At 39.1% G+C, this 16,001-nt stretch overlaps 1 protein-coding gene and 1 long non-coding RNA gene across 10 annotated transcripts in view; one reads left to right on the top strand and one right to left on the bottom strand.

Annotated features, from left to right (window-relative positions):
• Positions 1-6,897: 6,897 nt before the first annotated feature.
• On the bottom strand, positions 6,898-14,461 carry SEC61G (SEC61 translocon subunit gamma). 2 transcript variants are annotated; one of them, XM_067745685.1, is made up of 4 exons: positions 14,327-14,461; positions 12,674-12,772; positions 11,271-11,373; positions 6,898-7,072 (listed from the first exon to the last, which is right to left on the bottom strand). In XM_067745685.1, the coding sequence occupies exons 2-4, from the start codon at positions 12,765-12,767 to the stop codon at positions 7,063-7,065; spliced, it is 207 nt and encodes a 68-aa protein (XP_067601786.1). In that variant the 5' UTR covers positions 12,768-12,772; positions 14,327-14,461; the 3' UTR covers positions 6,898-7,062. The 2 variants fall into 2 exon arrangements, with proteins under 2 accessions (XP_067601786.1, XP_067601787.1); XM_067745686.1 differs by having other exon boundaries at positions 14,323-14,451.
• Positions 14,462-14,471: 10 nt separating this feature from the next.
• Positions 14,472-16,001, top strand: part of LOC137228783 (uncharacterized) — a 138,965-nt gene continuing 137,435 nt past the window's right edge. For all 8 annotated transcript variants that reach the window (XR_010945351.1, XR_010945354.1, XR_010945349.1 and 5 more), the window contains exon 1: positions 14,472-14,704. This is a non-coding gene — a long non-coding RNA (uncharacterized lncRNA). The remainder of the gene's footprint in view (positions 14,705-16,001) is intronic.

Here is a 16,001-nt window from a genome sequence, read left to right on the forward strand (position 1 = left end):
CATTTCCTATCCTCTCCTTTCCTTCTGACTAGTGCTCTTCACTCAGGATAATCTCATCACCTCTTAGAACCTTAGACTGCAAACTACCTTCTGCTTTCAGTTTTACTCACTGTTATTACCCCAATCAGTATATCCTCTGCACTACTCCTACTATGGTCTTTCTAAAATGAAATTCTAGCTAGTCCCAGCAACAAGATGGACTGACCTAATGCAGACACCTCACACTATAAATGCAAAGAAATACTGGATAATATATGAGGAAAACAAATTTAATATGCACCCTGGATTGAAGAATGATGCTGAAAATAAAGAGTCCTGTTCCCCTTTCTCACTATAGGCAGGAAAAATTGCAGACAAGTGTTTTTCCCCAGACAAAATAATAATAAAATAACTTTATTCCAAAGATGGATTGGTCCCAGAAGAATACTTCCCATCCTGGTGATTAGGAGTCTCCAAACATAACGGCCACCATAGGTAAATTTTGTTGGTCTATAAGCTCCAAAGATTTGTCAGTAAGAATCCAGTCAAGAAAAGATACTCCATGTAGCACAGACAGAAAATTTAATACAAGGAGCTAGTTTCAAAGTTGTAAAGTTAAAAAGGAAAGCGGGAATGGTGAGAAAACACCCAAATTAGTAAAAGGAAGCCACTACCATGTGTAGGTCTGAAGGAATAATGGGAGAAGGGGTGTTCCCTGAGGCTTGGTGCCAAGGCCACCAGTCGGAGCAATGTCCAGGAGCCTAAACCAGAAGGGAAATGCAGCACTGTGGCAAACTTTACCTGGAGCTGAAAGAGAAAAGACGAAACAGTCTAGGTTCTTCCCTCCTCCAGCCAGTGCCTCTCTATGGCTGAAACCAGTCACTAAGACAGTCTGGAAATCTAGTTTGCAGAGTCAGCCACTAGGATGAATCTTAGAGCAAACAGGTAAATGATTGGCCCAAAGAACTCTCAATGATATTTTTATGCCCTATCCTTAAATATGAGCTAAAAAAAAAAAAAATGACCCAGCAGGAAAGATAACGCAAAGAATGGGAAAACAAACGTTCTTAAAATGAGAAACAGAAAACAATTCTCTTCTCAAAAAGACTTGAGATGTTATCGCATCCATGGAACAATAAGATGATGCTATTAAAAAATCAAAACAAAAAAGAAAGCTTAAAAAATGCTAAATCATTGCTGAAATTTAAAAATTTAAATTTGGAAGATTAAACTCTCCCAGGAAATAGAACTCCAGGACAAGGAATTTGACTAACTAGAGTTCTGGAAAAGAAAAAGAAAGAAAACAGGGAAAACAGAGGAAAGAACATTTTCAGAAATAATTTCCTAGAACTGAAAGACACAGGTCTTCAGATTTAAAAGGTCTAGTAAGTGCCCAGCACAAGAGATAAATCACACCTAGGCAATTCTTTGTGAAATTTATCAAGGTAAAGGAAAGCCCCTAAAAGCTTTCATAATATCAACAATAATAGTAATAATTACAACTATAATAACAAAAGTAACCAACAAAAAATGAGAATCACACTGAAAATATATCAAAAGCAGTACATTATCAGAGGCAATTATCAATATCTTCAAAGTTCTGAGGGAAAAATATTTAAGTTATTTAGAACCTAGTTTTTTATATGCAGTTAAACTATCAATCAAATACGATATAAGACTAAAGATATTTTAACCTCATACATTTTACTTAGGAGGTTATTTGGTGATATACTACAGTAAAATAAGAGAACAAAGCAAGAAAGTGGAAGAGAATCAAGAGAAGAAAGATCCCAGGGTGACAGCTGTACATCAGGACAAGAAAATGATCAGTCTGAATTGGAATGGGAGGACAGGCTTTAGAGGGAGGTGGGAGGGATGCAGAAAAGGGAAAATGCCATACATTCGATATTCCTTGAGAGATGGTGACAAGGCAGGCCATGTTAAGGAAAACAGAAATAAAAACATCAACACACAAAATACATACAACTGGTCAAAAAAGGAATGTAATCGTGGTATAACACTTGGCCAGAAAATTAGCAATATTTACTTGTTATAGTAATGTAAACCCCACCTATTAATTTTTAACTTTTAGAATCTACCTGTATAAAAAGGACACAGCATCAAGTCTGAAAATGTAAAATTAAAAGCTGAGATGACAAGAGATGAGAGGTGATGGAGAGGGGCCAACTGAAGAGAAAAGCAAGTCCACAAAATCCTCATCCTCACAGCGGGGAGTTGAAAAGATACCTTCCACACTTGTTAGAATAAGAAATAGAGGTGTGAATATATTATTTAAAGATACAAAGGTAGTCAGAGCAATTAAAAATAGTGGTTTAGCTATGTTAGGAAGATGGAAAAGAACAAGTGGCAGGTATGTGAGCTAAAGTATCACCTATCATAACAGAATATCAAGAGTATATCTACATAGATGAATCTAGAAATAATTTCTATGATTTTGAGATCATCAGAAGAAACAGCTAAAATAAAAGAGTATGCTTCTAGAGAGTGGGACTGCCAAGCTGAAGGAACAGAAAAGGTCGATGTTATTTATAAGCCTCTGTAACACTTGAAAGTCTTGCTTCTTATTAGTTTGATAAAATGTACATGTGTGAGAGTTGCAAAGGTTTAAGCTACAGAATACCCAGGTATGAATTTTACACCATAGACTAGGATGCAAGAAATTCACATTTTCTCCTCTAATAAAAGTTAACCTGTTCCAAGATCCCATCCTACAGGTGGTCAGGAATTCAACCTCAGTGGTTTGCAAAGACCCTCCCCCCAGGCCCGATGTTGCACAGGCCCTAAGGGCACACGAAGCCTTCAGCAGTCACAGTCTCCCTGGCGTTAGGTCCATCCAGCTGGCTGTCAGTAAGTTCATCATCTAACCCCTCAGCCCTCTAGAGGCAGAAAGCAGTAACCCTGTGCACTTCCACCTCATAGAGTGCAAGCCTTTGTTTTTTAAAAAATGAAACGGAATACATTTAATAGAAAATATAAGAATGCACAGTGAAAGGATAAGTACTGTTACCTAACCCTTTCTTTTCTCGTGTGTGTTCATGGACTCCTGTGTGTGTTTTTTTTATTGACCCTGAACAATGCTCCTTACTGACTTCTTTTTCTAAACATCTTGTCTAGTTACAGAGCATTCAGATAATGGCCTAGCTTACAAGCGTAGTTTTGCGACTGCTGGTTCCAACAAAGGCTTAATCTAGTTCAGGTCACCTCAACATTAAGACCTATAATATCGACAGATAAAATATAGATGAGAGAAAGAACCCAAGCCTCCTAGGTACCCTAACTGTGCTGAAACTAATCAGGACAATCCAGGTCAGGTAAAGGTAATACGTGCAGAAGGCCAAAAAAGAAATATTTAGCAAGAGATGAGTTTTCAGGATTTATTACTTTTGCTTTTAGTACAATTTTTAATAATGGCAAATTTAAAGACAATAATGAATCATAAACCATTGAAAAATATGAATCAATGAGTCCAAGTAAAGCAAGTAAATAGAAAATTGAATAAGGCAGGACTCTTGCTCAGAGTAGAATTCTAAGGGCCAGGAGTAGGGGAGTGTCCACTTCTATAAAAGGAGAAGGACTTGAGGATCTCCTGTGCTTTTCAACCTCTACCGTTTTTCCTTCTAACTTTATGTGCTTTTAAGGTTATCTGTAAAATCTTTTAAATGAAACATGTTATTACTGAACAACAATGGAATGGGGAAAGACCAATATGTAATAAATATTGAAAATAGTCAACACGTATTTCTTTAAACATATAGCATATAAATACACACATATTATTTATGTATATATATATATATATAGACACACACACATATATAACTGTAATCGTTAAGTAGATGACTGACCTGGGTTGTAATTCATTCTAGTGAGTTATTGAACCTGAGGACAGTTGCAGAAACCCCCGATTTGTAGCCAACTGTCATAAGTAGGGGTCGTCTGGGGACCCCACTTGCAGTTGGCGTCTGAAGTGGGGCAGTCACATGGGACTGAGGCCTTTACCAGGTGGGATCTGAGGCTACTCGAGACAGGATTGAGTTCAACTGCTGGACACTCAGTTGGTCGGAAAACTGGAGAACTGGGGTGGAAAAATGACACATACTTGGTGTTAAAAGAAAAGCATTACAGATCCAGGGAGTGCCCCTGAACTGAAGGCCAGCTTTGGTGGGGTGGGGACACTTTCAGATAACCTAGAGTCTCCTCTGAATACGCCAGATCACAGAAATGCAACACTAAGAGACACCTGAGAAATCGCCTCTAATTTCTTCACAGAGACTAAACAGGTAGTGAGTCGTGCACAATTTTTAGGTGTCTTGAGGTGACTATTTTGCAGCTTCCTAAAACGACTAATCATGCGTTTTCTATTGCCTACAGTGGATGTAATTCTTTCTACCCCAGGCTGATTAGGGAAGTGGTTAGAATAAACTACCAATAGGACTTTCCGCATCCTCTTTATACAGCCACACTTGGGAGGTTACACACGTTCTTCTCGCTTCTTAAGAAGGCATACCTGGGCTTCCCTGGTGGCGCAGTGGTTGAGAGTCCGCCTGCCAATGCAGGGGACACGGGTTCGTGACCCGTTCTGGGAAGATCCCACATGCCGCGGAGCAGCTGGGCCCGTGAGCCATGGTCGCTGAGCCTGCGCGTCCGGAGCCTGTGCTCCGCAACGGGAGAGGCCACAACAGTGAGAGGCCCGCGTACCGAAAAAAAAAAAAAAAATAGCAAGCTCTATTAGGACCTCAAGATCATGAGATAGGCATATACATTACTATAATAGTGGTTAGGGAGTGAGAGATGCTACAGGTAGAATAAGCCTTACAAAACTGCATCCACAGAATCTAGAAAATCTGCCACAAGACTTCTAGAGTACACCATGACATGCGTAACTTGCAGTAGATCGCAGCTCCTGTTAAGCAGGAGCTTTCCAATGTGAGGTGCACCCTTTAAACATGAAGCACCATGGTGCCTCCCGTACTCAGGTGAAACTAAGTACCCTTCCTTCCAGGCAGATAAATGGGAGACAGATGCCCCAAGAGGGACAGAGTCTGGAGCAAAGCACTGCTTTCCAGCAGTAACAAAGACACTGAAATAGAAACAGGGCTTTACTTCCTACCCTTTCCTATCAAGACTCTGCCATCCTGTCTGGACCATTAACTGCCTCCCTCTTCGACTGTCTTTCTGTTGTTAACAGCAGGTTTTAGTCTAGGTGGCCACGCACTTGGTTGTAAGGTGTAGGGGTTCATGGAAATGCCAGAACTGCCACAAGGGCATTAGTATGTTTTGCTGCAGGTATTAAGACACCAGAAAATTATCAAGAACTTTAAAACCTTGCCACTGAAAGTGTGTTCTGTGTACCAGAAGCATCAGCAGGGAGACAGAAATGCAGACTCTCAGGCCCACCCAGACCTGCTCACTCAACACTCTTCAGGCTGGGAAGAAACTCCCTCAGGTGATTCTTAAACTTGCTGAAGTTTAAGAAGTATTGTTTTACAAAACAAACACACTAGCATATCTTAGATATACTAGGGGTATGGTTAGTAAGAAAAATCTAGGTATTTATTCTTTCCTATTTAAGAATTCAATTGTTGAGTGTGAAGGTTATTCTGTTTTATCACCACAATCCTTGGTCAGCCCTCACTTCACATTTATAAATACAAAATATTTATGTCATGCCTTACCTACCCGTGTGTCAGGAACCAGTAAGTCAGAAAAATAAAAAATGAGCTGCACAAATGTAGGCTATAGAGATTCATAATTATCTTACATCAAGTCAATATTTATGTACAGATTTTATCCTACAAGAAAATACACACATTTGCCAGAAGCAAGTCTGACATTTTAGCAAGTGTACATTTTAGATTTCTACCATAAGTACTCAATACATATGTGTATATATGTAAACGTGTATATATATGTGTATAGGCACACTATATGAGTGCTTGTGTAAACATAGAGACAAACATACATATGCACACATGCACGTAAACACACACACTTCTGGCCTTTAAGGAGCTACATAACTATCAAACGTAGCTATATGGTCTTCTTAAGAGCAGAGATGGCCAAGGCTTTATTTCCTTGAAGACATCAATTCATTCAAGACTGAAAACAGTTATCAGTATTTCAAAAATAGGCAGAAAATCTGTTATCATCACTATGAAAACAGACTTTGCTCTCTGAACCATGGATCCCAAAACTGAGGAATACTGCCAAACAATACCAGTTAGACACCTGTCTACCTTACTTGCTAAGAATCAGAGGACACCTACCAAATGTGTGCTGCTACACAATTTTTTTTTTAAATATTAGAACTTGAGAAATAAAGTTCAATAACTAAACACTCAATGAACAGATTAATAGTTTTATAAATAAAACTGAGAATAGACTGTCTCAATTTTATACCAGTATTTTTTTTAAAAGGGAAAGAAGACAAGGCACCTTTTCATCTCACATTTAATTATCAAAAAAATTCTTTAAAATATTTAGAACTCCAATGTTTATGACAGTATAACAAATTATAGTTTACCTGAAGAGGAGCTCTCACTTTAAAGTTTTTAACCATGATTTTCAGGAAGCTATTTCAAGTAGCACATAAACTTGTACATAGGTCTGACTACCTACTTACACCTTCAGTGTTTAGGGACAAAACTCCTACCCCAACTTCAAGCTCTCTCTCACTATCTCTACCATCCTTTACTTGCTGTTTCTTCCTCCATGATGGCAAAACACTGATCTGATAGAGGAGTACTCAGAAAGTGCAATATTCCACTGTGCCCTTTAATTTCTCCTGTAAACCAAAATATAAAGGATTGAAGGAAGGAAAGAAGGGAAGAAGGGAAAAGAACCCATTATTTTTTACCACTAAAATTTGACAAATATCTGTGATGGAAAAAAGAGAAATTTGTCTATTTTGAAATTATTTTAATTTACAAATAGAAAACATCTTGGAAGAAAAAAATGAAAGAAAAACACAAAACATATAGGCAAATTTTTAGTCCATGAGCGTCTCAAATCCTCACTTGTTCACCAATCCCCAAGATGAAAAACACTTTTCTAAAAAGGTATTCAGCCACCACTGTAAAAGAAAAAAAGATGGTCAATTTTGAGTGTACATAAGATTTTAATAAGAAGAAAAATTTGAAATGCAATATGCTGTAATTTTACGGAAGCAAAACCAGTTATTTGAGAACCACGCCTACGTTACTCCAAAATAGCACAAAAGGGAAGAAACTGAACTTTAAAATCTTGGAACTGAAAAGGTCCTTACAGAGGACGTGGCTGCTGGAACAGGCTTAATCTGTTAAACCTCAGAATCCTCATTTGGAAAACATGCTTAACAGTCTAGCATAACATCTTTCTCAACAAGACGAAAAATATGAATTACATAACAGGGCGGTTAGTTGAGAACTTTTTCAATTTGATGTACAATCAGCAAGTTGAAAATCAAGAGTGCAGAGTAGTATGCTGGTTCTCAACCACTATATCTTCCCATAATCACTCAAAAACCTGGATTAATAATGAACATAAAAATCACCTTTTCTACAGAAGACCTTCCAAGTTTCAAAAGCATAAACATTAAAACTGTATACTGAGATATACATTTTAAAACTGTGATGTTAAAGAAAGAGAATAATTCCAATACTAGATGAAAGTTATACTCCTAAAAGAAACACTCCTGCATCTATACTTTAACGTGAAGTGCTTTAAGTGCTTATATCATTAAACTGTATTGCAGCAACTAAAATACCCACAACTATAAAACTCCTTTAAATTATAACCCTGTGGATATTAATTTTGACTGCTGTAATTGTATAGAAGAAAAAATTTCATCATAAGGAAAAACATGTGATAATTCAGCCTAGTGAAAGAGAAGCTTGTGTTTATACTTCACTTGCTACCGCCTCAAAATGATTTAAACAGTGATTTATGCTCTTTCAAGTAGGAAAAAAAGATTTCTTTTAGTTTTACAGCTGTCATGGCGTATCATGAAGAAACTTAAAGTTTTCTGATAGCTTTTCTCACAAAATGTTTTATTTGGCCTTCATTTTAATGTAAAAACTATCTAGAGATATATTTTTTTTAACTCTTTAAACACTGAAAACAATTGTGTTACTAGAAGAAAAGTTTTCTAAGCAACTAGCTTCCAAAAGGTCATAGTTCAACAATCTCTGACTAGCAAGGTTGGCAAAAGATATATTGTGCCTGCTGCAGAAATAAGAATTAAGAGAAAGCAAATTTTTTTTTAATTTTCTTTTTTTTACTAGTTGGTCAGAGTTTGAATGCAAGCCAAGGTTTCTAAGAGGAAAAAAAAAGCAAAGAGCAAGCATAAAAGTAAGGACATATTGTTTTTCTTCTCTGACTTGCTATCTGTAAGTTTCCCTGTGCCCTTCATTCTGGCAAAAATTAAAATTCATCTCAGTCAGGAAACACACACAGCATAGCACCTGTATAGTCTAGTGAGACCAAGGCAAAAGACCACTGATAACGTGCATTTTCCATGTAAAAGACAACTTCATTCAATGGATTTTTTTATACTAAATAATGATAATTAATCCTTGGATCTAAGCACACTAATACCACATGCTGATTAATTATCCAGTGACAAATAATATTTACATTTTACTGGACGGAATCAACCTAACAGAAATAGCCTTGGCCGGTGAATAAATGGATCCTTTTTTCTCAACAATTCAAATTATTACTGAACGTTTGTTAACTCCCTTGCCTTTTTTTTTTTTAACATCTTTATTGTTAAACATCTTTTTATTTTTTAACACCTTTACAAGGTGTGTTAGTTTCCGCTTTATAACGAAGTGAATCAGTTATACATATACATATGTTCCCATATCCCCTCCCTCTTGCATCTCCCTCCCTCCCACCCTCCCTATCCCACCCACCCAGGTGGTCACAAAGCACCAAGCTGATCTCCCTAAAATAGACAGCTAGTGGGAAGGGAGAAAACAAATCTTTAACACTTGTTTCAAAGACCTGTTGGGAACAACTGGACTAATGAATCTCAATCCCGAAAGGGTGTGCTAAGAGAGCACTGTCCTAAAAGGTACTTCAGGTCACAACTCAGATCATGAAATAAAAGATGTTTGAACACAAAACTAGGATAAATAACAATGATGAACAGATTAAAAATGCAAAAGTCTTCCATAACGGAATCTAGCAAAAAGGAATTTAACAAGGGGTAATGTTCCATTCTTAGGCTAAAAACAAACCACACCAACTATGTAAACCCAGGATAAAGGAAGTTTATTGTAGCCGTTATCTGTGAGAAACTGAAGATTTTAGCCTTTAGCAAGAAAACATCCACAGTAAGCACTGGATTCTAAACACTGGATTTTAAGAGGGCTTAACGAAATGCAAACTGGAGCCTGAAGTGAGGCGCCTGACTCAGGATGAGTAGTGGTCTGAAACTGAGCCGGAATGAGAGATGGCCCATACAATGGTTAAGAACACAGGCTCCCAAGCCTGGGTTTCACGTGCTGCTTTACCACTTATAGGCATGCGACGTACTTCCTTACTCTCCACGCCTCAGTTTCTTCATCTATAAAATGGAAATAATAATACTGCTACTTCACACAACTGTCATGAGGGTTAAGAGTCAGCTCACATTAAGCTGTGTGTCCTCGGCACACAGCAAGTGCTCAATAAATGTTAGCAATTATTATTACCATCATGATCCTTAGAAAAAGGTTAAGAACCTGCCGTTGTTCACTTAATTCAACACGTACTCAAGTGTTTTCAAAGTGTACAATACACTGGACTAAGTTCTGTAGTGTATACACACGCACAAACTACAGAATATATATGTATATATATATATACAGTTACGTATTAATATTACCTTACCAATTAATTAAACTTCATAACAATTTAAAGAAATAACTGTCAGTTATACCTGTCTGACAATGGACTGGGGAGCAGGAGAGCAGAAGCACTGAGCTTATGTCACAGACTCCACCCTACCTCCTCTGTTTACTGACTAGGTAGGGGCTGTAGCCCAGAGACACTGAGCTCAGGTTTCCTAATTCTACGTCAGGATTCGCTCCGTGATTCCACTATTCCAGAAATGGCATTCCTCACTAGGAATATAATAGAGATTTCTGAACTGATGGAGGAGGTTTGAGAGACTTGGTCCTTTCCAGGTCTAACTTTCTGTGATCCTAAAATACCCCTTTGTGGCATGTCTGCATAATAGCTATGAAAACCTACTTAAGAAAGCCACCTGACAATACTCATCCAGTCTCGTCATTTAAAAGACAACTTCCACCAGCATCCGTAATAAAATATCTAGTACTTAAAGAGACTTATAGTTTACAAAGCATCCCCACCCCATAAAATAAGTCTAAAAGGCTTCTCTCATGATTATCTCACTGGCAGGTAAGGCTCAGAGATTAGGTGAATACAAAACCACAGAGCAAATAAGTACTGCAACTCATACTAACTCTTTACACCAAAAAAAATGGCCTAAAACTGACTGCTCTAATTGCACACTGCCATAAGGTGTTCCCAACAACTTGTAATGAATCTTGTAATGAATCTAAAAAGCAAAAGCATTTAGAATAGAATAAAGTAATCCCAGTGTTCCTCTGTCTTTTCTCCTCCTATATATACCTAAAAGTATATTAGTATCAATGGCTCATTACAATAACCACAACTTCCATTTAGGTTCTTACCCAAATTATTTTTTAGGGTTTTACATGACCTAAGTCATTAATCTTTCCATAGCCCTAGTTAAGAACTATTATCCTTATTGAATAAACTGGGCACAGAGGAGCTAAGCAAGCTGTCCAAGGTCATGACAACTATTAAGTAACAAGAAAGAGAATCTAAACCTAAGCAACCTGGTCCAGAGTTTGAACTCTATCGCTGTAGTGATTTTCAGATGGGGAGCATTTTCTCTTCACCTTAAAATTCTTGTGGACAAGTTAATATATTGCAGAAAGAGGACCTGGATTTGAATATTGGTCCTGTCACTGAATACTTGTTTTGTCTCATACTGAGTGCCTTTAACTCACTTCCTTGATCCTTTAAAATTTTACTTATTAAAAAATTAGTGCCTATCTCACAGAGTAGCTATAAAAATTATATAAGATTTAAAGTCACTTTGAATTATCTGGTACTCAGTAAACAGCAGTAGACTGTACCAACATTAAAAAGTCAAGAAACATATCTGTGTATTAATGAAATAGCAGGCTGTTAACTCAAATGGTTTGCATTTTCATTCTATCCTAGATATTGTCTATTTCATAAAGTTTACTTACACAATGATGTTATTAATAGGAATATGGATCAATTTCACAAAAAAGCCAATGAATCCCATTATAGCAAATCCTATTGCAGTTGCCATGGCAATCTTCTGGAACTCTGGATTTAAAAACACAAAATTTACATTATTTTTTGCATTGTCACTGCAAGTATAGGGGGAAAAAATTAGCACTGACATAAACTTACTGATGTACATTTCTCCTGATAATAAGTACATAATTTTACATAAAACATGACAGTATTAATAGTAAATAAGGTATTTGACAGATTTTTTTAACTTTCATATTTTATTGATATTTAATGATATATAAAAATAAACTGCATGTTCAGGCTAGTGATTCCATCTACCAACAGTGACATATTTATCTTCCTAGCAAATGACCAGAATACCAAAAAGAAATGAAACATGGACAGAATACACAGTATCTGTCTTAAAAACTTTGTAACATTGCTAAAAGTATTAATTATAAAAGCACAGAACATAACTTTTTATAAATAATAGGTCAACTGTCTTTGATATTATAATGAAGCCAAAAATAAGGCTTGAAAAACCGAACTGGGTTGAGCACAATTTTATGTAAAGGTCCCAGACCCTGGTAATATTTCCATTTAATGTTATTTCCTCAGGGAAGCTCTCCCTGACCTCCTGACTTGGTCAGTCCTCCTATTACATGCTATCAAATATTCCTCTATTTACCTTCCATAATACTTACCATAGCAGTAATTAAAAATTGTAATTGTCATTATTTATGACTATCTTCTCTCAAAGAATCTAAGGTCCATAAAAGCAACGACTGCTCCCTATTGTATATTTTTATATATTATGCTATATATGTATTATAATGCATCATATTATAGTCTCTATTATATTCCCACCTCCTAACTCAGGCAGCAGTCAATAAATGAATAGAAGCAAACAAATTGTGGTACACCTTTTAACACATGAATTGTGATAAATAAGAAGTTAAACTTCCTAGGTTGGCATCAACTATGCTGTTGATTTCACGTTAAGGCCTTTTTCGCTTGGGGGAGGCTTGGGGAGGGAGTGGCACCGCAGGAAGAGCTCCAAAAGATTTTCCAGAGTAGAAATGTGAAAGATACTAAAAACTCTCAAGTCATTAAATACGACTAAGGCAAAAGCAACATGGAAAATAAGGCTGTAACAAATAACCTTATACGATGTGAAAATACACATAAGAGAAAAATTTATGAGGTGTGTAAAAAGTATACAAAATTTAGAAAAAATAACAATGTTAAAAAGCAATAAAGCAAAATAAATCAATAAAAATGTTGATGAAAGAATTGCAACAATTATTAAACAGGAAGACATTAATCAAATAAAGGGCTTAGAGAATGCAAAGATTTAATTTTTTTCTCTCATTCCAAAGCTATTTATTACCTTTTCTATCCGGTTTGGTGCATCTTTTAACCAGCCGAATTGAGTCCTTCACAAACTGCCGACTTGGCTCAACGAACTGCATTACCTGATCCATGATGCCTATTTAAAAAACAAAAAAGATACTCACTGATGTTATTTATTATAGAGCAAGGACTTGTTGAGTTATATCAAAATGTGAATGAGACCAGCCTGATATGGGTGGGTCGATATCATCTCACACACACAAAAAAACCAGACTCCAAGAGTAAATTGACATTACTTTTTGCAATCTCCAGCCAATCATCAAAACAAAGGCAATAAGAAAACCGCAGGTTTTCCCGTGTTCTTATCACTGACAAAGGACGCAAGCTCTTAATATAAAAGGGCTCTCACTACGAAAAATCTAATAAGCACTTGACAACAGATCCGCTCCTCACCCACCCTGCAGTCCTCCCGCTGCTCCTGCTGAGGAATCAACAGGGTTGGGACCCAACAAATATTTGCTATATTTTATTTTAAACTCCCCAGACCTCAGTGTCCCGTGCAGTGAATGCTGTGATGCTTCAAGGGCCTAGAGTAGAGGTAAATGTGGACTTCCATCTGACTGTTCCAAACCATGGCCACACAACATTTGAAGAAAAGAGTTTCTCTGCATGGGGCAGATCATCTGTACAATTTTCAAAACCACAAAAACTGGCTAAACCAAGACCCAGACTCTCAGAAGCTATCCGCTGAAGTCTGAACCTTTAGGTCTGGACGCACCTTTTAAGGAAAAGGGCTATATGTATGTTACCGATGGGCTCTCTTGTGGAACCCGTCATACAGTAGAAATGTCATCCAACCTTGGCTCTGACAGTCACTGGTACAACAGCCAATGAAGCCGATTCGCTACTTGGACTTTACTGTATTTCAGGTGCTTACAACCGTGGCCAGGCACCCAGATACTCGATAAGCTTTTGTTGAGCTAATGCCACCCGCAAGAGGTGGTGGTTCAAATCCCTTTCTATGAAATGCAGCCTCTCTAAGCCCCGGGTTCCTCACCCAGGAACACTGAAAGGACGTCCGGAATTCTATAAACGTCCCGGGCCAGGTGTGCTGGGCCCCTGCAACACACAGGTAGTAACGCCTGTTTCCTTAATCTTGCACTTAACTCTGTTCTGCAAATCCACTGAGCCTAAACTTTACAGATGTCGTGATAAATGCGAAGGGTCCTTTCAGGGGAAAAAAAAAAAAAAAAACACAAAAAAACCCGTGCAACACCCGAAACACTGCACTGAACGTCAGGGGAGGGGATCCAATAACCCACTATGGCCTCCTGATCCAGACTCTAGATCAACCCTTTCACCCTCACAGCACAGGGAGGAGCTCCCCGAGACACGCTCCACACACACGGCCCCAAAGCCAACACCGAAGAGACCCTCCGTGACCACAGCACCGAGACGGCGGAAGTGTTCCCAGCAAGGTGGCCGAGCCCGCGCGGCCGCAAAGCCGGCACCGAAGGACAGAGGCCCTGAAAGCCGTTCTCCATCGGGTACGCGGGCCGCGGCCCCGGGTCTGCTTCCCCCGACGCCGTGCGGGCAGCCGGCGGGCGGCCGGCGGACTCGCCCACGTCCGCCACCTCCGCGAGTGACCAAACGGTAGCCCGGAGCCCCCGCCAGACGCAGCCTCACCTGCCCGCCGTCCGCTGGCCAAGTCCAAGACACGTAGCACAACAGCCGACACACAAAGACCGACCGGAACCGGAAACCGCCTAGTGCCCGCCCACCCCTCCGTTCATTGGTCCTTCGGGAAGACGTCGGCGCGCAGGCGCAGTCCGACGTGCGTCTCGGCCCCGCTTCCGGAACGGGTTCGCGGAGTGCGAGTCTATGGCGTCGGCGGCGGCTTGGGTAGTTCCGGGGAGAGCGTGGGGAGTGGCGTGGGCCCCTGCGCTCCGTGGGCCGCCGCGCTCCTCACCCGAGCTCCCTAGCTGGGTCAACTCTGCTGGACCGGTCCGGACGACAGGCTCTGATAGGCTTCGTCTTGGGCGGTGACCTCTTGACTGCCCGTCCCTTTGTACGTATTTAATTGTAGTCGTCAACAATGAACCTTGTAAGCAACATAGTGTTTTGTGACCGACCTCCCTTGAAACGGTCTCCCACCCGCAAAACCTGGCCTTCCTCTGTGTCCATCTTTGGAATTCCCCAGGAATTGAGGCCATGGTCTGGGTTTGCCGTGGGGACATGGTACAGGGTATACGTGTTATCCGACTATGGGTTTTGCTGAGACGATTATGAACCCAGACATTTGGTGCTAAATGGTGCTGTGATGTTACGTTTTTGGAATGAATCAGTGTGTCCTCGATTATTTATCAAGCACCTAAGGTGTATAACGCTTTACTAGGTGCTATGAATGAGCCAGATATGTCATGCCCTCTTATTACGGTCTAGTAAGGGAATTTACAGGGGAGGGAAGGGAACAGACAAGAAAGCAAAATATACGTTAGTAAAAATACTATATGGCAAATAAAAAGTGTGTTGTGAAGAGAGAAAAAAATAAAGGACGGTGGAATAAAGACAGCATTCCTTTGGATGATCACTGTAGGACTCTAAGGCCACGTCACCTGAGCTAAAGGCCTAGGGGTGAAGACTTATTTAAACACCCCAATCTGTCCAGAATTTTAAAATTCTTAAAACTAAGGCCAAGAACCCATGTGAACTTTACAATACGTATGGACCACCTGCAGTACAGTGTATGAAAACTGTTAAAAACGTAAATTCCTGACCTCTAACCCACTGAATCAGAATATTTAGTCATTTAGGGATTAGAAACCTACATTTTTTTTAAACTTAGCAGGAGCGTTTAGGTACTGAAGATCACAGCACTGAGGGTTCTAACCTTTCTCTGAACTCAGCTCTATCAGCTGCTCCTGAGTTACATTTATTCCTCTGGTACCCTTGTCATGTTCCATTGTTAGGCAGAGAGAAGAAGTATGTTTTACAGACCTCTGGGCTTTGGAAAAGTTTTTACTCTGCTTCATTCCCAACACATCCTGTAGTCAAATATTCTGTGCAATAACTGTTAACAGGCTCCAGTATTTTGCCTTGACATGGGACAAAAACCCATAATCATATCATCACATATTCGGAAAACCTAGGTTCTTACCTAGAAAACAAGTGATGCCCATCACCCTGACAATATATATATTACAGCAGACCGCCGAGCTCTGTGGATGCCACATTGAACCATTATGTCCTTGATATTTAGGTGAGACTATATTTGTATATCCACACTTGAGTAATTATAGAGTTTCTCCTTGAGTTCTGAACTTATGGACATAGATATGGAAATGCCAAATGTCATACAAGCAGAG

This window comes from Pseudorca crassidens, chromosome 8 (genome assembly GCF_039906515.1).
Source record: "Pseudorca crassidens isolate mPseCra1 chromosome 8, mPseCra1.hap1, whole genome shotgun sequence".
Lineage (NCBI taxonomy): Eukaryota > Metazoa > Chordata > Mammalia > Artiodactyla > Delphinidae > Pseudorca > Pseudorca crassidens.

What these genes read in the sequence shown, in the direction of transcription:
- SEC61G (XM_067745685.1), bottom strand. Translation starts at nt 12,767, where the DNA reads ATGGATCAGGTAATGCAGTTCGTTGAGCCAAGTCGGCAGTTTGTGAAG. An exon ending in CACCAAACCGGATAGAAAAG is followed by an intron (nt 11,374 to 12,673) that starts GTAATAAATAGC and finishes TTTTAAATCCAG; the next exon opens with AGTTCCAGAAGATTGCCATG.